The following is a 23,727-nucleotide window of genomic DNA, read 5'->3' as shown; positions in this document are numbered from 1 at the left end:
AAGTACACCTGTAATTCCGCTAAAACTGGACCTGGGCAGGAAAAATATCGAGGAGATAGCTAGACTACGGCCACTCCTTTATTGGAGACGTCTGATGGTTACTCCAGAGCTGAACCATTATGCTGCAGCTCTGGAAGATGTTGTTGAGTTCGACCGCTTTCATTGTATTGAATGGCTGAAGGAACTGCGGGGGCTTCTCGCACTGCTAAAATTGGAACACCTTTGGGGCAACCATGATGTGGCTAGTTTCCCCTCAAAAGCGAAATTGAAAGATTTATACTGGGAGATGGTCTATGTAACAATGTTCTGTAAAGGTTCCCAATCAAAATTGACTAATCGCTTCTGTGATATTAAAATGTATCCAGTTTGTGAAACATATTGGGACATAATAGAACGACCATATGATAGGAAATTATATTTTCAATTTCGTATAGGAACATTACCAGTGAATGCATTTAAAAAACACTGGTCTCCATTGTGGGATGACCATTGCTTCCACTGTAAAGATCAAATAGAGCACATTTCTCATCTGTTGTTCTGTTGTCCTTTATATGCTAGCCCTAGGCGTAAATGGTTGAAGCCAGTGTGCCTAAATATCGGCACCCGCAGTCAAATGACAGCTCTTAGAATACTTGAATCCGATTGTTCCACACCATTGGTTGTTGCTGTAGCTAAATTTCTTGCCTGGGCATGGACAATCCGCACACGCACTTTAAAGTCACATGTAAATGATATAGTGTCGCCCTAATCTAATTAGTCTATTGCATGAATTGTTTTAAAAATATTTTGTTAGAAATAATTGGAATTTTATTGTATTTTTAATGTATAATATTCGACTGTCATTGTTTAATACGTGTTTTAGAAGTATTTTTAAAAATATAGTATTTATTGTAATAGGGCTAGGTTGGATGCTTTTATGACAAATGTCGAATAAAGCTTTGAAATTTGATTTGACCCAGTGCTGGATGACTAAGTACTGACACTGAGCGGCGGATGGGATATGATAATGTCACTGGATCTGGGCAAAGTCCAACTGCGCCCATCTCTTTCACCCTTCTCCATCCATCATTCTACTAAGCCCTGGGTCCTATAATATGATAAACCTACCTCTGTGGTCATAGCGCACAACATGTCAACACTTGCCTCACAGGATCAACATAAAGTACACAGACGTCTAACAACACACCCCACATTGCGTAGCGTGCTATCCAGAAGGGCAAGCGCTCCAACGTCCCACGTAGGGATAGTAAGTGCTATATAAAAGTTCCAATACAATACATAACAATTACAGGTGATATACTGGAAAGCTTTTACATGTCCTATAACATCTTAGAGAAAAGAGAGATTTTCTTACCTGAGCGAGGAGCCGGGGTAGGGGCCTGTTCTGATCCTGAGTAAAACAAGAATAGAGCAAATTATCACAAGACGCACAAGTGCACAAGAGTGCAAACTGTGGAACCTTTCAGGATTTCTATGTCAGAGAGTTAAATATGAAGCACTAAACTAGAACACAGAATGCTCCACCCCGCTGCAGTGCAGGAATATGGAGTAGCCACTGGAAAATAGAGAAATACCTTGTGATGTAAGGTACTGCACTTGAAATCAGAGTACTGCTGTGGCATCCTAGATCATGCATGGAAGAAAAAGTTACTTACCTTCTGGAACAATCTTTCTATTGGATACTTTTTCTACCTGCAGATTTCTCTCTTTTTATATATTGCAGGTGTCAGACTGAATTCAGAAACGTTTCAATAGCTCTCCACTTTGATAAGAGAATGTAATAAACTGAGTTCTTGTTTGAGAGGGTTGTAAACCCAAATCAAGCAACAACCACAATTCTTGTTCGGGTGAACCAAAACAGTCACTTAATTCACCTACCCTTTGGTAGCTTGGCACAAAACACTCGGACTTAACTTAGATGCAGCGTGTGAAGTGTTTATGCAGCACACAAGCAGTACTGAAATGAAACACAAGACAAATCACGCACCAATTTAGAAAAATAATGAAATGTTTAATAAATAATTTGACACCAAAACAACAAAAATCCAGTCAGTAGAATGGGGACAATTAATTTTTAAGTTCACATTCTTTTAATGAGTTTGACATTGAAAAGAGCAATAAAAAAAATATATTCCACCAACATCCACTGGCGGGTGAGGAACAAACAACAAGTGAAAAGAAAAACTGAAGAGAATAGACAAAGAGATGGGGACAGTAGAGTGGAGGAAAAATTACCTATTTAGCTGAAATGATGGCCTTCAACATAGAAACAAGGTATATCGCTTGTCTAGAAACTGAAAGTTAGTGCCAAATCAGTCAATACTGTTTTTTGTGGGTATAAGGTAGAGGATGCGTATGTAGCCTGGGCATGTCAATTCTAAGAATTCTTGGGACAGGAATTTCAGACAGTGTCCCCACATCTTGTTGAAGTGAGGCAGCTTCTGCTCTATTGAGGATGTTAGCTTCTCCATGTCAAGGACATCCCAGATTTTGTAGATTCAGTCTAAGTGAGTGGGTATTGTAGCTGTACCCCAAAGTGCTAGCAATACTTACTTGGCAGGGCATAGAGCCAGAGTGATGGCTCGTCCACACGTTGATTTCAAGGGATAAGTCAGGGCATTCAGGAGACCCAGGAGAATGTAGCTCGGGAATCTGGGGAGTTTGATGTTATACATTTGGTCAATGGAGGCAAAGACTTCAGACCAGTACTGCTAAAGCTTTGTACACTGCCAAAGAAGGTGGGTTAAAGGTCCCACTTAGTCACAGCCCCTGCAGCAACATGCATATCCATCTCTCTTCCATTGAGCTGTTTGCGCAGGGGTATAGTACCTAGAGTGGGATTTTTTGAGGAATGTTCCTTTGCCGGAGGTGCTATGTACTGAAGAATGGGAATGGGCTCACTTTTGAATGGCTGACCATTCTTTGGCAGTGAAGAGGCGTTCGCAATTTTCTCCTAGCGCAACAGTGCGGAGGATTTGACGGGGTTCTGTAGAGTGTTGAGAAATATATATATGTCGGAGAGGAGACATCATCAGTATTTCTAGTGTGAAGCCATTTCTCAAATGGTAAGAGAGGATGGCTAGCATGAGGCAGATGCAGGGCTAAGTGACCCAGTGTTGGAGGGCTAAGTACTGACACTGAGTGGCGGATGGGATATGATAATGTCACTGGATCTGTGCAAAGTCCATTGGTCACCTCGTGAAAGAAGTCACCTATTCTTTTGCAATTGGCTTGTTGCCACTCTGTGCAGCTGGAGTACTAGTACACTCGGGGAAATGATTGGTTGTAGTGGGGAGATGGGAATGGATAAGTGGTTTGGGTTCTGCACCCTGTCCCTGGTCCCTATAGCAGAAATAGGAACGGGCAAGATATATACCCCTGGTGGTCTGTGGTGTTTGGATAGCCAAGGCATCTTCCAAATATGAATGCTGGCGACTGCTTGATCAATAAAGCACCAGTGATTCTCCGAGAGGAGCATATTCCATTCCACTATATACCAAAGTTGTGCATCTTAATAATACGTATGAGGTGGGAGAACCCAAGGCCACCCTCTACTGGGGATGAATAGGCCTGATGTTTAGCTATGCATGCTTTCTTACCCACCCAGGTGGTCTTCTAGAAGATGTTGCAGTTAATTCAGCTTCCAAACAACCCAACTTGTCGGGTTTGAGGACCTAGACAAAGGTATAGGTATGGAATCTGATCAATTTCATCAAAGATTGTCTTCAGGAAAGAAACATTTATTTCTAGAGTCCCCTCACTCACCAGGGTTTCCCCACGGTGACAGGCTTCATCATAGGGGCCACCCCAGTTCTCTACGAACTGGGGCGTGCTGCGACTTGCTGAACAACGTAGGAGCACTTTTTGGAAGACTATGTGTAGTGCACTGTGTGGTGGAGTGGGATAGGTGATTAAAAATACCTTACTAGTGGGCTGAAAATATTTTATGATAGCTCCTAGGTCAGGTATTTTAAAATGGGGCGTTACACAAAAGGACTAACTATTAATGGGCTAGTAATTTAGTGTAAGATCATCATGTTTCAAGCCTACCCCTAGCTCCTCGTCAGGACCACACAGGGACCAGCCCTGTGTTTGCCACTCCTAATAATCCTAAATATGGAAATAAGAAATTAATAAATTCAAATGAACCAAAACGCTGCAACTAATAAAAGCATGCATGTTTATACATACGATCGCTATGTCACGTAGTATGGTTAATTATGAGCAAAACTGTGCCTCATGGACTTGATAGGCTTGAGGGTAATGTCCAAGGGGGAGGACGTCAACCCATTACCCAGTACAGTCGCTCTAGGACCCATGTAGCTACACCCAACACAGCATCAGAACTGCTCACCAAGGCCCACCTTCTGAACGATCGAGAACAAATAAGGTCAATGTACCCAGTCAAATCCGTTCTCAGTGTCCACCGGCTGCAGTACGCGAGAATTGTGGTGCGTTGAGTTTTATCTAAAAGGTGAGACAGGTATTGTTGAAGGAAGTGACCCACTCGGGGCAACCCATGTCACCTCGGACCACCTCTCAGCCTTCTATACCAAAGGAAAAGTCAGAAAAATAGTGGAGAATATACCAATAATTGTTTTATTCAGACACACCGAGAGTGGAGCCCTGTCTGCACAGTCTTGAAGAGTGGTATTAATGGAACTGTAAATCAACAAGCTTAGAGATACACTATGTACTTTCCATAGCCGGGCAGACACACGCCAACAGTGGAATTTTCCAGGCAGATGCAACTGGACAGTGAAATACAAAAAAATAGGTTTTGGTTCTTGTATCTCACCCAACCTAACACAATCCAAGATCGTTTCACCCTGCGGCCGCCACCAGACAAGTGGGAGAGGGCCTGTATCTAGTGAGAAAGGTATGCATTAAAGCACAAGTTACTTACCTTCGGTAACGATATATCTGTAAGAAACAGTAGTTAGTGTTAGATTCCTTACCTTCGAATATCCCAAGGCGTCAGACTGGATCCGGAAAGTTTTCGTCAGCAGTACCCCTGCGCGTCGCTAGGCATCGTCTGCGGCTCCGCGTCCGTCATTGGCATCGTGATCGCCGGGAGGATGCCGCCCTCGCGCGCTGACATCAGTTCTGTAGATAGCTTTCCGCACCAGGAACACAGAGCCATGATAAAAACCGACACTGGTGCCATGAAACTAGGGCCCTGAAGGGATGACCTTAACCCAGGATATCGATTTGCAGAACGGGGAGGATGGGTGGGGCGGTAAGGAATTTAACACTAACTACTGTTTCTTACAGATATATCGTTACCTAAGGTAAGTAACTTGTGCATCTGAAAGAAACAGGTTAGTGTTAGATTCCTTACCTTAGAATAGATACCCTAGCAATACCAACCCCGGTGGTGGGTCTGCGAACCAAGATCACACCAGAAAGTCCTGAAGAACGGAATGGCCGAAAAAGCCATCTCTCCGGACTTGGCTTTCCAGGCAGTAGTGTCTAGCAAACATGTGCAGCGAGGCCCACGTAGCTGCCTGACAGGTGTCCTGCAAGGGGACTCCCTGAACCAGGGCAGTAGTAGCCGCCGTGGCCCGAGTGGAATGGGCACACAGCCCAACTGGAGGCTCCTTCTTAGCCAAGGAGTAGCAAACCTTGATGCACAAGACGACCCACAGAGAGATGATCCGTTTGTGCACCGCCCGTCCCTTCATAGTCACGTAACTAACAAAGAGCTGGTCGTCCACCCGGAACTGGAGTGTGCGATCTAGATAGAAGGAGAGCGCACGTTTTGGGTCCAGACGGCGGTGCCTCTCTTCCTCTTTCGAGGGATGCGGAGGCGTAAAGAAGGTGGGCAAGGTGATGGACTGCCCGATGTGAAAGGCTGTGACTACCTTGGGCAGGAAAGAAGGATGAGTCCTCAGAACAACTTTGTCCGGTAGGAAAGAGAGGAAAGGAGGTTTTGAAGATAGAGCCTGGAGCTCACTCACTCTCCTGGCAGAGGTGATGGCAACCAGGAATGCAATTTTAAGAGAGAGAAGACGAAGAGGACAGTTATGAAGTGGCTCAAAGTGAGTGCACATCAGATATGTTAGAACAAGATTCAAGTCCCACTGAGGCATCACAAAGGGAACAGGAGGAAACGTGTGTGATGCCTTTCAAGAATCTATTTACAATAGGGGACTTGAAAAGAGAAGGCTGATCAGGAAGCCTCAAGAAGGCTGAAATGGCCGAGAGGTAGCCCTTGATAGTGCCCAGAGCAGAGCCCGGCTGGGCAAGAGAAAGAAGGAAGAGGAAAACCTCTGAAAGGGGGGCAGAGAGTGGATCCACAGCCTTTGCTGTGCACCATGCCACAAATTTATTCCACCTGCAGGCGTATAAAGTTTTTGTGGAGGGACGCCTGGCTGCCAAAATCACATCGCAAACTTCAGGAGGCAAGTCAAATGGCCTCAACTGTCACCGCTCAATTTCCACGCATGTAGGTTTAGACTGGACAGGTTCGGGTGGAGGACCGTCCCCTGCTGCTGCGACAGAAGGTCTTCCTGAAGAGGCAGACGAATCAGGGGATCGACTGACATGCTGAGTAACTCGGGATACCAGTATCTTCGTGCCGATGACTTGGGCCCGGTCTCACCTGGTCTTCTTCAGCACTCTGGGCAGAAATGGTATAGGCGGAAAGGCGTACAACAGACCGCAGCTCCACTCGCGATGAAAAGCGTCACCGAGCGAGCGCCGCCTTGGAAATTCCAACGCCCAGAACTGATGACATTGCGCGTTCTCTTCGGTGGCGAATAGATCTAACCAAGGCTCTCCCCACTGCTGAAAGAGACCTTGCGCCACGTCCAAGTTCAGACGCCATTCGTGATCCATCATGTACCGGCGGCTGAGTTTGTCCGCCCTGGCGTTCAGGGAACCTGCCAGGTGTTGAACCACCAGGGTGTCGCCCTGGTGTTCCAGCCATTGCCAGAGGAGCAGAGCCTCCTGGCAAAGGGTCCACGACCCCACCCCGCCCTGTTGTTGCAATACCACAAGGCGGTGGTGTTGTCCGTGAACACCTGCACTACACTTCCCCAGACAGAGGGAAGGAATGCCTTCAGTGCAAGCCGGATCGCCCGCAGCTCCAGTAGGTTGATATGGAGCCGGCACTCCGCCGGAGACCAGAAGCCACTGATCTCCCTCTCTCATATGTGGCCTCCCCATCCCAGGAGGGACGCATCCGTCACCACTACGTGCTCCAGTTGGGGTAGGGAGAGAGATCAGCTGCTGACCCAATCGCGGTTTGTGAGCCACCACTGCAACTGACTCGCAGTGCCCTCCGAGATCAGGATGTGGTTGGACAAGTTGCCCTGATGCTGTGCCCACTGAAACTTCAGGTCCACTGCAGAGCCCGCATCCGCCTACTGGCGTGATGCACCAGAAGGATGCAGGAGGCCATCAGCCCCAGAAGTTGCAGCGTCAACCGGATCGAAACTCCGGATAAAGGCTGAAAGATCGGAATCAGAGCCTGAATATCCCGGGGGGAAATACTCAAAACTGCGCTGAGTCCAGAACCGCTCCGATTAAAAGGAGCTTCTGAGAGGGGCAGAGGTGTGACTTCGGCACATTGATGGAGAACCCCAGCGAGTGCAGTAGGTCGGCCGTAGTCTGTTTGGGGCGAGCCCGCCTTCAACAACCAGTCGTCGAAATAGGACAAGACTGAAACCCCTGATCTGCGCAGATGAGCTGCGACCACCGCCATCACTTTCGTGAACACCCGAGGGGCGCTGATGAGGCCGAAGGGGAGCACGGTAAACTGAAAATGCTCGTGGCCTACCGTGAACCGCAGGTAGCACCGGTGGGCCGGCAGGACGGGGATGTGGAAATACGCGTCCTGCAAGTCCAACGCTACCATCCAGGCTCCTGGGTCCAGGGCAGCCAGGACCTGAGCCAAAGTCAGCATCTTAAACTTTTCCTTCCGAAGGAAGCCGTTGACGCTCCGTAGGTCCAAGATAGGGCGTAGGCCCGCTTTGCCCTTCTTGGGTACCAGAAAGTATTGGGAATAGCAACCACGTCCTACTTCTGGCCCAGGAACGCGCTCGTTGGCCTCCTTTGCCAAGAGGGCCATAACTTCCTCCAGGCCTCCGACATGCGGTGGTTCTGCGGTGGCATAGCTGGAGGGGTCACCTCGAAGGGGAGGGAGTAGCCCCTTCGAACGATTGGAGCACCCTTCTGTCTGACGTGATGGTGCGCCAGTGGAGGAGGTGATGGTGAATCCTGCCACCCACTGGGGTCGAATGGTCCTGAAATGCCGGACTAGGAAGACTTAGAGGCAGATGCTGCGGGAGCAGATGTGGACTGACTCTGCCGTTGACTCCGGGCACCGCCATGGCGGTTAACACGTCCGCAACCGCATTGAGACTGGTTCTGTGGCCTGTGGCTGGCTGGATGTGTGGGGGCGCCCCTTCCTTGGCCACGAAAGGGGCGAAAAGTGGAAGTTTGCTGGCGCTGGCCTAGGCCCAAGGACTTGGCCGTAGCCCTGGAGTCCTTGAAACGTTCCAGCGCATTGCCCACTTTGTCGCCAAAAAGGCGACGGCCATGGAAGGGCATGTCCATGAGCGAGGCCTGGACATCCCCTGAAAAGTTGGCGGACCTGAGCCAGGCGCGGCGGTGAACCGCCACCGTTGTTGCAATCGCCGTAGCCAGCGAGTCCGTGGTGTCAAGTCCACACCTAATTGAGTACCGTGCTGCATCCCGCCCTTCCGCCAGGGCTTGGGCGAGCTTTGCCCGGGCCTCCTCCGGAGACTGTGGCAGCACGTCTGCAACCGTATCCCACAGAGAGTGGGTGTAACGGCCCAAAAGGCAGGCGGTGTTGACAGACTGCAGCCCCAAACTCAGAGAGGAGAACAGTTTCTTCCCAAACTGATCATACCTTTTGGATTCCCGATCCGGAGGAGCGGTCGGGAATCCGGTCTGGGACGTAGAGGCCTGGATCACCAGGCTCTCGGGGTGGGGTGCACGGACAGGAAGGAGTGGTGGTGGCTCATCGAGCAGCGATGACTGCGGATCCACGACTGCCGAAGCTTGAGCAGCTTACGGGGCCGCTCCCGTCTAGCCTTCGAGGTCAAGGCCCGGCAGTCGGGGCACGACTTGTCATCATGGTCGGCCCCGAGGCAATAAAGGCACCAACGGTGAGGATCTGTCACCAACATCAAGCGGTGATAGTCCTCGCAAGGTTTAAAACCAGGCATCTCTAGCGGCACCGCGATTCGAGGGTCGACTCGAAAAGTGATCAAAAGAGATCAAAAACTTAGTCAAAAATTGACTGGAGTACTGCTCTTCCTGGATCTGCTGGTGCAGAAAAAAGAAGAACTGACGTCAGCTCACGAGGGCGGCGTCTAAGTACTCCGACGACGTCATCCCGGTGATCACGACGCCGACGACGGACGTGGAGCCGCAGACGACGCCTAGCGACACGCAGGGGTATTGCTGATGAAAACTTTCCGGATCCAGTCTGACGCCTGGGGATATTCTAAGGTAAGGAATCTAACACTAATCTGTTTCTTTCAGATATAAGCAGTCTATTCATTACTTGGGGCAAAACTTCAACATTTCAGAAACAAAACTTAACAAAGGTTTTTCACAAAAATGGCAAAGGATTAGATTTAATCGTAATTCAAAATGGAGTCTGAACAGAAAGAGGTGCAGAGAATGCTAACTTATATAGGGCACTGCATAAGCAATCTTTAATCTATTCTAACAGACGCTCATTTTAGCATAAGCTAAAGACTTTTCAACTATAGCAAAAAGAACAGAATCGAAAACAATAACAGAATATCAAACTGGGGTGCAGTTATGAACACTCCATACCATCAACATCAGAAAGCAAAACAGCAAGGAGGGAAGAATTCTCAAATATTCCTTCATCAATATTCATCAAATCATCAACATCTTTCTGAAGCATTATAGCGGCATTTGTGTTATGAATTGATATTTTCTTTTTAGGCGTGAAAACATTAGTACAATAGGAACAACAAAAGGGGAGACACTGAACGAGTACACAGCAGAGCATCCATACCACAATAAGATAAATCACTTTTCCAAGGATCCAGCCCCAGCTGCCGAAAAGAGAAGAACTCCAATTCCCACTCTCCATTCCCTTGACATTTTCAAGGACATCTAAAGAATAGCACGCATTAAAACGCATGTATATACAATGCATGCTATCACAACACAAGTCGTTACAATGATGCGTTGTTACATTGCATGCCATTACAACGCAAGTCATTACAACGACTCGCTGTAGCGAGGTGCTGGAGTTTGGAATAGTATAATTTGCTATTCCAACTCCAGTGTGTGCAACAGTAGGGAAGGTGTTGGATATAAAATTCAAAACTTTCTGCCCCCTACAGCAAGTAGTTGTAACGACTTGCGTTGTAAAGGCATCACAATGTAATGCCTGCGTTGTAATGGATGTTTTTCTATCTAAAATGTGTTTGGTAATATTCTTTTTCATATTCTCGATCCCGACCACCCACTGATCACCAACTATCGTGCATACTCCATCACATTTGGCTACAATAAAATTCTCTGCCTATCCAGTCTGTTTCAAATATATTGCCATACTTTACAATTGAGTGGTGATCTTGTGCAAGGTTGTAACTGTAGTATTAGATAGAATTTGCAACTTGCATCCAAAATATTTACTGGCCTATTCAACCCTGGCCATGGAAGTACCACCCAATGTGAAAATAGAAGGAAGGATGTATCCAAAGGTGATACCTTTACTGTAATTCTTGACCTCTATATCGGTCACTCCCTCACAGAATTCTTTTGTTAGTGTCCTTTTAACCCATCTTATTTTAGGCTTGGCATATTTACAGGGCACACCCAAAGGCAATACCATGCCAAGACCTACATTGTCTCTACCATTAGAAACATTGGCATAAGTCCCATTAGATAAAAAGAAACACCCTGGGTGTGCATAAATCGGCCCCTCGTAATCCAGAGCAGCATACCTGGAGTTCATTCTGAAAGTACTTGGATCTACTTTATTCACTAAGTGAACTGTGTGTTTGTACACCATTTCTGAAGAAAAAGTTACTTACCTTCGGTAACGCATTATCTGGTAGAGACTCTATCTAGCTGCAGATTCCTTACCTTTGAATTTCCCAAGCGCCAGGCTGGATCCGGAAACTTTTGCTGAGCAATACCCCTTGCATGCAACGTTGGGTGGCTTCATTCAGCTCCGCATGTCGTCGATGACATCAGTAGCGTTGGTTATGACATTGCGGTGCCTACATAGGCGCCACCCAGGCGCCAGGACGTCAGTACTTTTCATTTTTCACCCCAGGAGCGCAGAGCCATGAAGTGACTGACGTAAACGTGAGCACAAACTAGGGCCCTGAAAAGGGAGAAACCCTAGTCCAACAACATCAGTCCGCAAAGCAGAGGGCATGGGTGGGGCTGTAAGGAATCTGCAGCGAGATAGAGTCTCTACCAGATAATGGGTTACCGAAGGTAAGTAACTTGTTCATCTGAAAGAGACTTCTAGCTGCGGATTCCTCACCTTTGAATCAGATACCCAAGCCATACCATCCCAGTGGTAGGGTGCGGACTCATGACCTAGAATGAGAAGTCTTGCAGGACTGAACTGACAAAGTGGCCATCCCTGCGCACTTGACCATCATGGCAATAATGTTTTGCGAATGTGTGCAGTGATGCCCACCTCACTGCCTGACAGATGTCTTGGACTGGGACACCCCGAGCCAAAGATGTAGTCACAGCTTTTCCCCTGGTGAAAAGGGCCCTTATTCACTCAGAGAGCTGCTTCTTCGCCAAGGCATAATAGATTTTAATGCAGAGAACAACCCAGTGAGAAATGGTTCTTTACTGTACTGCTTTTCCCTTTTTTGCTCCCACATACCCTACAAAGAGTTGGCCATCCACCCGGAACTCTCTTGTGTGGTAAAGGTAGAACGACAAAGCTTTTTTTCGGTCTGGTTGGTGGAGTTGCTCCTCTTTCTTAGAGGTATGTGGGGGAGCAAAGAAGGTGGGCAAAGTGATGGACTGACCCAGATGGAATGGGGTCACAACCTTTGGTAAAAAAAGATGCCCTGGTGCAAAGCACCACCTTGTCCGGGAAAGACATGAAATAGGGAGGTGAGCTGGATAACGACTGTAACTCACTCATCCTCCGGGCCAATGTAATCGCCACTAAGAAGGCTGTTTTGATGGTCAACAGCCGGAGGGAACAATTGCGCAAAGGCTCAAAAGGTGCGCACATCAAATAAGTGAGGACCAAATTTAAGGTCCATTGTGGCATAATAAAGGGTGTAGGTGGGAAAGAAGTGAACCAGCCTTTTTAGAAATCTATTTACAATATGAGATTTAAAAAGAGAAAATTGGTCTTGCATCTGCAAAAAAAGCAGAGCAGAAAGGTAACCCTTTAGAGTTCCCAAAGCAGAGCCCTGCTGGGAAGGGGTCAGAATGAATCAAAGGACTGTAGAAAGAGGAGCAGAAAGAGGGTCAATAGACCTTTCCGTACAAAATAATAAATATTGCTCCAACGGCAGGCGTATACCGACTTAGTGGAGGGCGCCTGGCCACCAGAATAACATTAAAGACCTAGGGAGGAAGGTCGAACGTCATCATCATAAACTCCCTGGGCGGACGCGCAGAGTTGACAGGTTCGGGGGGTGCCACTCGTAGCAGTTTTTGCCGATTGCTCTAATCACTGCTCTCATTGAACCATGGTGAATTTTATTTCCTTGCCTGCTGAACTAGTAGGACCCGTGGCGTTTCTGGGAGCCTGAACAGTGGGACGTCTACTGCGGGAGGCCGGGACTGCGAGGACCAGCATTCCTGAAAGACCTACAGCTGGTGCCTCTTCCCGTGCTCTCTCCGCCTACTCTTGTGTATTTAATCACGCCCCCTTCACGCAGCGCGGGTCTAGCCGGGCTAAGCCCGGGCAAAGGGTGGGCCGTCTGAGGCCCTCCGGGCTCGTATGCGGTCGGGTCGGGCTCAGTCCCCTTCATCACCCTGGGTACGAACTGTGTCTTGAATTTTGCATACATAGGTCTGGTCCTTTCTATCTTCCCCAGTGCAAGGCACTATGGTTCCACGCTCAGGGAAGGGGAGGAAGGTAACTCTCTTGACAGCTGGTGGTGTTGTAACGGGGACTATGGACCAATTCCTTAAGCGGGCCACGGTCATCCTGGAAAAGTAAATAGCCTCTAGACCTTGTAACAGGAAAACGCTCATCCTTGGGTCACATTGGGGGAGCAGTTTCACCTGATCCTGGATCACAAGACCTAACAGCAGCCCAACGTCCTATGTCCAACTCAATCTTGTTAGAGCTAGATACTGTAGAGGCTACCCTAAATTCCACTCAAATTAGTACAGCTTTTAGTGGATCTCTTGAGTCATCATCTCTACAAGGTATCTCTGTAACTTCTCCTTTACCTCCTGCCCCCCCTTACCACCTAGTCCCCCTGAAAATATACTTAGTCCGGTTCAAAGGGGGAAAAGGAAACCTAGTCCGGAAAATAAAAGCAATAATAATAATAGTAAGAGGAAAAGAGGGGGCGGTGCCCAGAAGGGGAGTCTGGCCAAAGTACCTAAATTAACCCACTTAATAGGGAGCACTCAGTCCTCTAGTTTACAGATTGGGCCCCCTGGTGTTATTCACCAAGATTTTGAACACAGTACACATGACGAGTGTTGGACTTGGCCTTTTCCCTCAAAATTTTTCGCTTTTTGCCCCCCTAATTTGGAATGTCTCCCCCATGGGATTAAACCTGTATAGGCCATGAGTGGTGTGAGACACCTTGTTAAAAATGTAATGTCAAGTAATGGTGTGAGCACTTGTAAATTTCCCCGTTTTAGAAATGCACCTGACTGAAATGTACTGTATGTAAGATGGATGCCATGGCCATGGGTTTTGCCACTGTACTGCCATAGGTCAGCGGTCTAGTTAATATTACCCAGCCACCCCTAGCTTTTGGAGGAAAAGCCTGGCACCCAGGGTGCTCACCCCCTCCCCTTGAGCCAGTTTAGGCCAGTTTTGCCAACATTCTAGAAGGTTCTGGCACTGCCTGGGAGGAGGGTATAAGTAAGGGGGATGTGCCACCAGAGAGTCAGTCAGAACTGGGACAAGGAAGAGAGGGGACCTGCTGTGAGGAGCTACCACCACATGGGCCTGTGAGCTGGGCCCTGCACCCCTAAAACCCCCTACTCTACTGTCCCCACGGGCCCCTGACAAGGGAGGGCCCCTACCCAGGTCACTGACGCTGCTTGGACCGGGTACCACGCCAGCACTGCGTGAAAAAGCGCCCAGGAGGTGAGGAGTGTGCCCCTGAGGAGCTTGTTGTGGGACTGTCTGCCCCCCCAGGGTGAAGCTGTGGCCCCTGTGGAAGTGCTGGGTCGTGAGGAGCTGCCCGGGGAGGATTGTGCCCCCGAGGGACTGTGGCATGGTGAAGTATTGTGCCCTGTGACTGCTGTGGCCCCCGAAGTGCGGTTGGCCCTGAGAACTGTGTGGGCCGAGTGAGGAGCGGTGCGCTGTGAATAGCGCCATAAAAATAATTAAATAGAAGGGAGCCTACCCCTTATTTCCGCCAATATCACCGCCGCAGCCTGAGGAGTGTTGGCGCTGCCTTGCGCTCGTTGTGAATAGGCGAAATCACCGCCGCGGCCCGGTGCCGCCTTGAGGGGACCCCCACTGTTGTGTTTTACGTTGCGGCGGCCCCCGGTGCCAGGAGAGGGCCGCCGAGTGAGGAGAGGGCCGCGCTAGGCCCTGAAGCCAGCCCCGACCAACCCACGTGACGGGGGCGCCCGGCCGCGTCATTGGCCGCGCCCCCGCCCTCGCCGCGTAGGGATTGGCTGCCGGCCGGGCAGCCGGAAGAGGCCGGGAGAAGCTCCGGCGAAGGCTGCCTTAATATCCCGGGCCCCCGGGAGGAGAGAGGGGCCCGGCTTTCGTGAGGAGGGGGGCCACGAGGCACGGGTTCGGTGCCTGTCCCGCCTCCGCCCCGAGACCCCGGAAGAGCGAGTGCAGCCCGGAGAAGCCGGCAAGCCTCGCGGAGGCTGCCGTCGAGTGAAGGCCGAGGGATGCTGTCGTGCGGGGTAAGCGCCCCTGCAGCTGCCGAGGCCAGAAGGAGTTCGTGTGGAGGAGAGGGGGCCCGAGGCACGCTGTCGGTGCCTGCCCCTCCGTGATGACCTGCCCGGCTGCCTATTGAAGGCCCTGACCCGCCAGCGCAGGCCCCCGGAAGGCCGGGGCCACGTTGAAGCTAAAGGGAGGCCCGAGGGAGCGCCGGAGTAGCGCGGGCCTCCCCTGACTGGCCCTTAATACACTGAAGAGACAGGTAACACCCGGGGAGGCGGGCGGGAGCCTCCGCGTGCGCCCCTCCCCCGGGAAAGACTGTGGTGGAGCCTCGTTGGCCCAGTGTGACCTGGAACTGGGGCCAGAGCCCCGTGGAACGAAATTGGGGCCTGAATCCGTTTATACGTTTAACCCCATGTTGGGGGACTGAGTGTTCTTACTTGCCCCTAGGCGGTTCCTCCAGGTAGCAATGTTTTGGGCTGATTGATTGGTCCCCTGACCCAGAGTTTTATATGCTTCACCTGTGCTTGATGCCCTGTGTATTCATGGGTAATGAAATGTTAATGCTCACTAATTAGAGCCTCATGAAATGGTTAGCGTTTAGCTCTCGCCAAGGGGATTGAGGAAAGGTACTTTTACCAAATGAAATGTTGTTGCTCACTCAGGAACCTTTTCCCCCTCGGATGGAAGGCATATGGTTGCCCTACTGAAATGTTTATTCCTGCACAGTAACCGGGTTAGAGGAAATGCTTGATTATCCCTGCCCATGAATGGTTGTGACCTGTTACTAGTGTATGTTGATGTTACACGCCTGCTAGGTGATCCTACGCTGATTCCAGGCTGTTAGACAACTAAGGTTGCGGGCCCCTGCAGATGTTATTTACCTGCCTAAGTGAGCCTAAAGTACGCACTGGTGAGGTGTGCCATGTGTTAGATGCCTAGGTATTGCTCAGGAATAATGCGCCAGTGTTGAAATGCTTATGGTTAAATGCATAATGTCACAGCGTAATGTGTATGCACAAGGTTCAATTGCATACAAGGTGCCTGCTACCCTGATGAGATGGTCATCTCCCTGGCCTAAGGTGAAGAGACCGATATCTAATGTTGATGTGCCCTTTTATTATAGGTGTCCTGCCTCTTTTGTGGTGTGCCTGGTGTGTCGTCTGTGGGTACTGCGTGAGTGCTTCACATGTCCTCGAAGTTTGGCCTGCCCGCTTGGTCCGTGCTACCCCCTTGGAGATTTGGGTAACCCCATTTCTTACAACGAGCTATTGAGGAAAATAGAAATTCTAATGAATTCTCTAATATTGCCCCTCATTGAACGAACAAAAACGATTAACAGCAAATTGAACCAGCTAGAAAAGCTGGTAAAAGATAACGTTAATAAATTGGGCAAGCCAGTCTCCGTTAGGGAGCCTGCCAAAGCACCTGTTACCGCTAGTCAACCACATAAACATTGTGGTGCCGAACGGGTAGCTACTAAGAAGCCTGTAAGTAAAATTGTAGACACCCCTAATGTTGCCCCCCAGTACTGTCAGGGTGGTATTACACCTGTCGCTGCTAACAAACCAGCAAGTAAACCGCCTACTGGATCACCGGCGGCAGCCCAGGCTACCCCTAAGAAGCCTGTTGCCCCGCTTAAAGAAAAGGGGGAAGTAGGTTATAGCAAGAGGGGGAGACCATTAACACCAGAGTTACCCCCTGAAGCAAGTCCCTTAGTGGTTATTCTAGCTGGAGTCCCAACCTTGAGGGAGCATGCGCAGGAACCTTTTGCGTCGCTTAAAAACAAGGTGGTTAATTGGCTCAGCCTGAACAGACCGTTGCCCCCCCAAATTACTAGTGAGATTGTAATGGTAAGGAGAACACCCTGGATAGGTAGAACGGCAAAAAGGCAAAAAGGATAAAAGGCGGCTGTATTGTGGTTACCTTTAGAGACCCTAGTATTGTCTCTTATATATGTGCCTGGCCTAGTCAAGGGTTGGAGGGAGTTATCCAGACTCTCCCACTAACCTTTTTCTACCCGCCCCCCTATGTAGAGGCAACCATGGGGAGGTCTAATGAATGGACAAGAGTTGAAAGGAGGGGAGGGAATAGGGGGACCTGGAGTAGACCAGATCCTATGTACATACCGGACATGTTCCTTAGCTACAATCGTTTTAATTGTCTTGAGGCGGTAGATTGACTGAGCTCATCGCAAGAGATAGGGTGGCATCAGGACCAGGAAGGGGTGGTAAGGGCCCCTCTAGAACAGCCAGAACCATTAAGCCAATTAGAGCCTAATTTTATGGAGGTTTGCGACCCAAAAGTTAGTGTAGACTCAGGTATGCAGGAGGATGTGAATAACTGTGAGTTAAGTGGTCAACTTAGTCTTCCTGTGACAGGGAATGATAGTTTGAATCCCAACCTAGTACACCCGGGGGCTAGAGATGATGTATCCAGGGAAATGAATAGAATCCCCGAATTGGAACAAGCTAAAGGTCAGAGGGGGTATAAATTTGCCTGTTGGAATATCGCAGGCTGGAACAGCAAAATAGGGTCTTTGGGTTGGAGAGACACTGTGGATAGTTATGACATCCTCTGCCTCCAAGAGACATGGAGTGTGGAAGAAATAAATTACGAAGGATTTGTCTTGTTTAATCTACCAGCCCAAGGTCCGACCATGGGCAGAGCTAGAGGTGGTCTCCTGATTCTGCTGTCTATTAACCTCCCTGTGCAAGTTATTTTACACGAGAAGGTTGGATGTCATTCCCAACTGTTATGGTTGTGTCACAAAAATGGCTGTAACATTTTGTTGATCAATTACTATAATAACCTACCGAACTCATTACGGTTGACTGCAGTTAATGAATTGGAGAAGGCCATGGACAAGATCTGCCGGGCTAATCATGTGAATTTTGTATTCATCTGGGGGGGGGGATTTTAATGTTCAGATGTGTTCGTTATCATTAAGTAAGGTATGTGGTTTCAATGAGGAGAATGGTGATGGTTGTTTACATTTTGCTCACAGCATGTATGGAGAGTCGTTGAACTCAGTCTTAGCAAAATATGATCCAGTTGCTTTACAAGCCGCAAAGGATCGTGAGGGCAACATTGTCCCTACATTCACTGGGAGGAATGCCGCTACGGTTATTGACCATGTGTGGATCTCAGATAATATCTGTGGGTTTTGTGATACTCCAGTCGTATTGGACCTTGCGATGAGTGACCATAATTGTGTCACACTGGTATTAACTATCTGGGGCAATAAAGTACTAGCAGCTAAAACTGTGGTTATTGATATTGTCCCAAGCAGACCAAATGGCCACAGGATTAAATGGAGGGGAGACAATTCTGAAAACCTATTGGCTAAAATTGTGGTGGCCTGCTTGCCAAACCTCCATTGTTGCTTGGATGTGAATACTGACTCGAGGGACATTTTGATAACTTTTAGCAAGATGAATGCCCTAATTGGTAATATTATGACCATCACTAAGTTTAGTAATAAGAAACCGAGGTCCGGATGGTTTGACACCGCTTGTTCGGAGTCACTGCGGAAGTTAAAGAAGGTCCTAGCTAGCAGGCCCAGAGATAGGCTGATTATTAAAAATCTAAGGGTTGCTTACAAAGGGCAGATAAAGCGCAGGAAGCATGAATTGCAGGAGGAAGCATGGGACAAGCTGGCCAGGGCTGTCGAACTCTCAGACAGTAAACTTTTTTGGGACACTGTTAACTGCCCCTTCCTGAAGAGCGATAACACGCCAGTCCTCACTGCTCAAGTTAGTGAGGAGTGCTGGGTCTCACATTTTACGAGCATTTTCGACCCGGAAGGGGTGGGCGATTCAATGACCATGGTGGCCAATCAATGGCCTACCATCCCACTAGGCATTACTGTTCCAGAGGTAGAGCTTGCCATTAGACGTAGTAAGGGTGGGAAAGCCCCAGGCCCTGATGGGGTGCCCATCGACCTGTATAAGGCCGACATAAAATTATGGGGCCCGTCTTGACCAAGGTTTTCAATGCAGTAGTTGAGGAAAGCACCCCACATACTTGGGGCAAATCTATAATTATTCCAATATATAAAAAGGGAGATAGGTCGGATGCGAAGAACTACCGACCTATCTCCCTTTTAGACTCATCACTTAAAACGATGAGTCGAGTACTGCTGGCCAGGTTAGAGGAATGGGCGGAAGCTGGTGGTATCTTTGTGCAGTCTCAATTTGGGTTCCGTAAAGGCTTTTGAACCATAGAACAGTGCATAAATTTAGACCTCCTAATAGGAAAGTATACACGCGCCAAGCAGGGTTCGTTGTTCCTCTGCTTCGCGGATCTTAGTAGCGCGTTCGATCTTGTTGACCATGCATTGTTATGGTCAACCCTGTTAGAGCAAGGCGCTCCTCCTGGGATTATTTACTTTTTGGCCAGATTATACTCTAAATTATCTGCCCGCATAAGATATGGTCAAGGGGGAGAATGTACGGATAGCATCAGAGTTAATCTGGGCATAAGACAAGGGTGCGTTCTTGCGCCCCTTCTTTTCTCCCTCTTTATCAACGCAATTGACACTGAACTTAAGCAGGTCAATTCTGATGCCCCACAAGCAGATGGTCTGGCTATTCCCGTTTTGCTTTATGCCGACGATTCGGTGCTCTTATCTAGAACTCCTTGTGGCCTGCAGAGGTTAATGGACAAGTTTGCGGGATTCATCAAGGGTAGGAAGTTAAAAATGAATAATACCAAAACTTTTATTATGCAGTGTGGGAAGAAAATGAGGAAGTTGAAACCATTTTATATAGAGGATAAGAAAATAGAAATCGTAAAAAAAATTCTGCTATTTAGGTATTACGTTTAACAGTAATTGCATGTGGTCCCAAGAGATAATTAATGTGAAGGCCAAAATGTCTAAAAGTGCACACAGAATTTTTAAATTTGCGACCAAGCTTGGGTACCGTCGTATCCATGATATGCTGCACATCTACTGTTGCAGATGTGTTTCAATCGCATCATATGGATCCGGTGTTTGGGGGTATAGTCGTCACGTGGATCTACAGGTGGAGGAAAATTGTTTTATTAAAAAATTGTTATGTCTACCCAAATCAGCCTCAACCGAGATAACACACCAGGAATTGGGGTTAGAGTATTTTTCTGACTTAATCACCCTAAGGCCCTTGATGGTCTGGAGAGCAATCTGGTTGAAGGAAGAAACTGGTTTTACCAGGTGTATTATTAGTGACTGCCTTCTCCTAGATAAATGCTCACTGATCCCATGGATTCATTATGTTGTGGCAACAGCTAGAGATGTATTTAATCTAGACGTCCAGGCTGACCCCGACAGCCTATCCGATATCCCCAAGAAAGAGTTAAAGTGTCGCTATTTGAGTAAGAAAGCACAATCACGGAGAAATGTTAATATGCTGCTAATTAGGTCACAATTCTACTATTCCAATGTGGTGACACCTGGCTTTCAAAATTATCTGAGGATAGTTACTAGACCATCCCATCGGTTTGTCCTCACTAGATTACGATTAGGAATCGTTCACCATGTGGTGGCGTTCCCTCGTATGAAAAATCATCCTTCCTCACCCTGCCCTTGTGACAAAGTTACTAAACAGAGCACTGTACACTTCCTATTTATTTGCGATCTTTATTTGCACCTTCGCATTGCTCATTTGAAACCTTTATTTTAAAAAAAGGCTGTAACAACGATAACATCAGCAATGAGCTTACTGTTGTCCCTAGAGGATCCTGATATCTGTTTCTTCACAGCTACATTTATTTTGAAATCAATGGCCGTTAGGAAAAGTATGGTCTTTTAATCTTCTAAGTTGTTTTTTAATTATTACGAGCTGCATCATGTTTACATTGTTATTAATGTTTTTTTAATCTCTTTTAATTGGTATTTCTTAGTGATATTGGAACTAGAGTGTATCAGGAGGAATGTATATTGTACATATTCTGTATGCTTTTATGATTGTTTTGTGAAATAATCGAATAAAGCTTTTGAAACGAAAACGAAACGACAGGTTCGGGTGGAAAACCCTCCCCTGCTGCTGCAACAGAAGATCCTCCCTAAGGGGCAACCTGAGGATCGACACTTATGCGCAGAAGCTCTGGATACCAGACTCTCCTTGCCCAGTCTGGTGCCACAAGGATGACTTGGGCCCTGTCGCTCCTTATCTTCTTCAGAACCCTGAGCAGGAGTGGTATACAACAAGCCTGAGCTCTACTCGAGACAAAACGGGTCGCCGAGCGATAGCCGCCTTGAAAACTCTAGCGAGCAGTACTGCTGACATTGCATGTTCTCTTCGGAGATTAACAAATCTAACCAAGGTTCTCCCCACTGCTGCAAGAGACCTTGCGCCACCTCCAACGGGAGATGCCATTCATGACCTGCTAGGCACTGACGGCGGAGATCATCTGCCCTGGCGTTCAGGTGTTGAACCACCAGGGTTATACCCTGATGTTCCAGCCATGTCCAGATACGCAGGACCTCTCAACAAAGGGTCCATGACCTCACCCCGCCTTGCCTATTGCAGTACCACATGGCAGTGGTGTTGTCCAGGAACACCTGCACCAACTTCCCCTTGACGGAGGGTAGAAATGCTTTCAATGCCAAGCGAATTGCTCGGAGCTCCAACACGTTTATGTGGAGCCCCGTCTCCGCCAGAGACCAGCGACCCCTGATCTCCATGTCTACCAAGTGGCCGCCCCATCCCAGAAGTGATGCATCCATCAAGATTGTGAAATCCGGTTGGGGAAGGAAGAGAGGTCGGTCTTTGTAACAATCTCGGTTTGTTAATCACCACTGCAGATCCTTCGCAGTTCCTGAGATTTGAACAATGTCGGTGAGATTTTCCTGATGCTGTGCCCATTGGAACTTTAAGTCCTACTGCAGAGCCCCCATATGCCATCTCTCGTGTCTTACCAACAGCACGATAAACTGAAAGTGTTTGTGGCCTACCTTGAATCACAGGTGACGTCTGTGGCCCGGCAGGATGGGAATGTGAAAATAGGCATCCTGCAGGACCAGCACTACCATCTAGTCTCCTTGTTCTAAGGCAGACAAGACTTGAGCCAATTTAAGCATTTTGAATTCCTCCTTTTTGAGGAAGAGATTGACGGTCTGAAGATCCAAAATAGGCCGAAGACCCTTGTTCTTCTTCGGAATCAGGAAGTAGCGGGATTAATAGCCACTGCCTACTTCTGTAACTGGAACCCTTTCAATAGCTCCTTTGGCCAAAAGAGGCGTAACTTCCTCTTGGAGCAGTTTTAAGTGATCCTTCACCAGCCGTTCCTGACTTGGCAAAATAGTAGGAGGAAAAGAAAGGAAGAGAATAGCCCTCTTGGACGATCTACAAGACCCCACTCTCCCTCCCACTGGAGTATTGTGGTCCCGCAGAATCATCCTAGGAGTGCTTGGAGGCTGCGGCTGCTGGGAGCAGTGTGGTGGACGACTTCCTACCTCCATTCCGAGAACGGAATTTACCACGTCCACGCACAGCTTGGGAAGTCTGTGTGGGGCGGTGGCTAGGATAGGGCTGATGCAGATGGAAACCCCTTCAGTTGCCATGAAAGGGGCGAAAGGAAGACTGTCCACGAGGAGTGGAGGAGAGGCCCAAGGATCTGGCCGTAGTTCAAGAGTCCTAGAACCTGACCAGGGCCGAGTCAGCCTTTTCCCCAAAAAGGAGGGTTCCATCAAAGGGCATGTCCATCAAATTGGCTTGGACATCCCCCTAGAAGCCAGATGTTTGAAGGCAGACATGGCACCTGAAGGCCAGTGTCGATGAAATAGACCTGCCCAGCAAATCGGTCGAATCCAAACCACATCGTATGGTGAATTTTGCTGCATCTCTCCCATCCTTGACAGCCTGGGAGAGCACAGCCCGGACTCCTCTGGGACTTGTGGCAGCACTTGCGCAACTGTCTCCCAAAGAGAGTGGGAGAAACAGCCCAATAAGCATGCAGTATTCACCGACTGCAATGCCAGACTGGAGGATGAAAACATCTTCTTCCCAAATGAGTCCAGTCTCTTGGATTCCCTATCCGGAGAGGCGGAAGGGAATGTGCCCTGGGAAGTAGAGGTCAGCACGACCTTACTTTCTGGGGGTGGGGTGTTGACTGGGGAACTTTGGGTCACCAGGTGCTGGGCGATGGCGGCGTACAATCGTCCTATTTACAGGAGCCCCTGTGCTAGGTTTGGACCAAGTTCCTAGCAGGACGTTCGTAAGTGCCTCATTAAAGAGCTAACGTGGTTCAGAGGTGGAAGCCCCAGGTTGAAGGACTTCAGTCAGGAGATTAGTCCTGACCTGCACTGAGGGCAACTCCAGTCCAAGGACCTCAGCTGTCCTCTTAACCACTACAGTATAGGACGCCCCTCCTCCATAGCCACTGTAGGTGGAGAGAGCAGGCCAGTGTCTGGGAAAGTTTCCAGACCACTGACTTCCCCAAGTTCCCCATACCAGTCCATAATCTTCTCAGAGACATCTTGGTTCTGTAAAGGGTCTCCAGTTTCCTCCCATTACCCCAGTTCCAGCTCCGTGACGTCGGGGATGAGGATGGGGCTTGCGCTACAGACAGCTGCCGGCAACGCCGCTGGTACCGACTTCGGATTCGACGCCGGGGAAGGTCGCGTTGGTACGACCGGCGTCGAACCGGATACAAGATCGGACCCCTTGGTCCCACCGGTGCCGTGGCTGAAGCCGACGAAG

General features: G+C 48.6%; 1 protein-coding gene across 1 annotated transcript in view; it reads right to left on the bottom strand.

Moving 5' to 3' along the window:
• The window catches only part of LOC144768685 (uncharacterized), a 9,047,330-nt gene that overhangs the window by 2,728,454 nt on the left and 6,295,149 nt on the right, over positions 1-23,727 (bottom strand). The window contains exon 36 of the mRNA XM_078652515.1: positions 1,355-1,390. Coding sequence (XP_078508641.1) covers positions 1,355-1,390 — 36 coding nt within the window. The remainder of the gene's footprint in view (positions 1-1,354; positions 1,391-23,727) is intronic.

The sequence above is a fragment of the Lissotriton helveticus genome, chromosome 7 (genome assembly GCF_964261635.1).
Source record: "Lissotriton helveticus chromosome 7, aLisHel1.1, whole genome shotgun sequence".
Classification (NCBI taxonomy): domain Eukaryota; kingdom Metazoa; phylum Chordata; class Amphibia; order Caudata; family Salamandridae; genus Lissotriton; species Lissotriton helveticus.
This window is presented reverse-complemented; position numbering and strand designations above follow the sequence as displayed.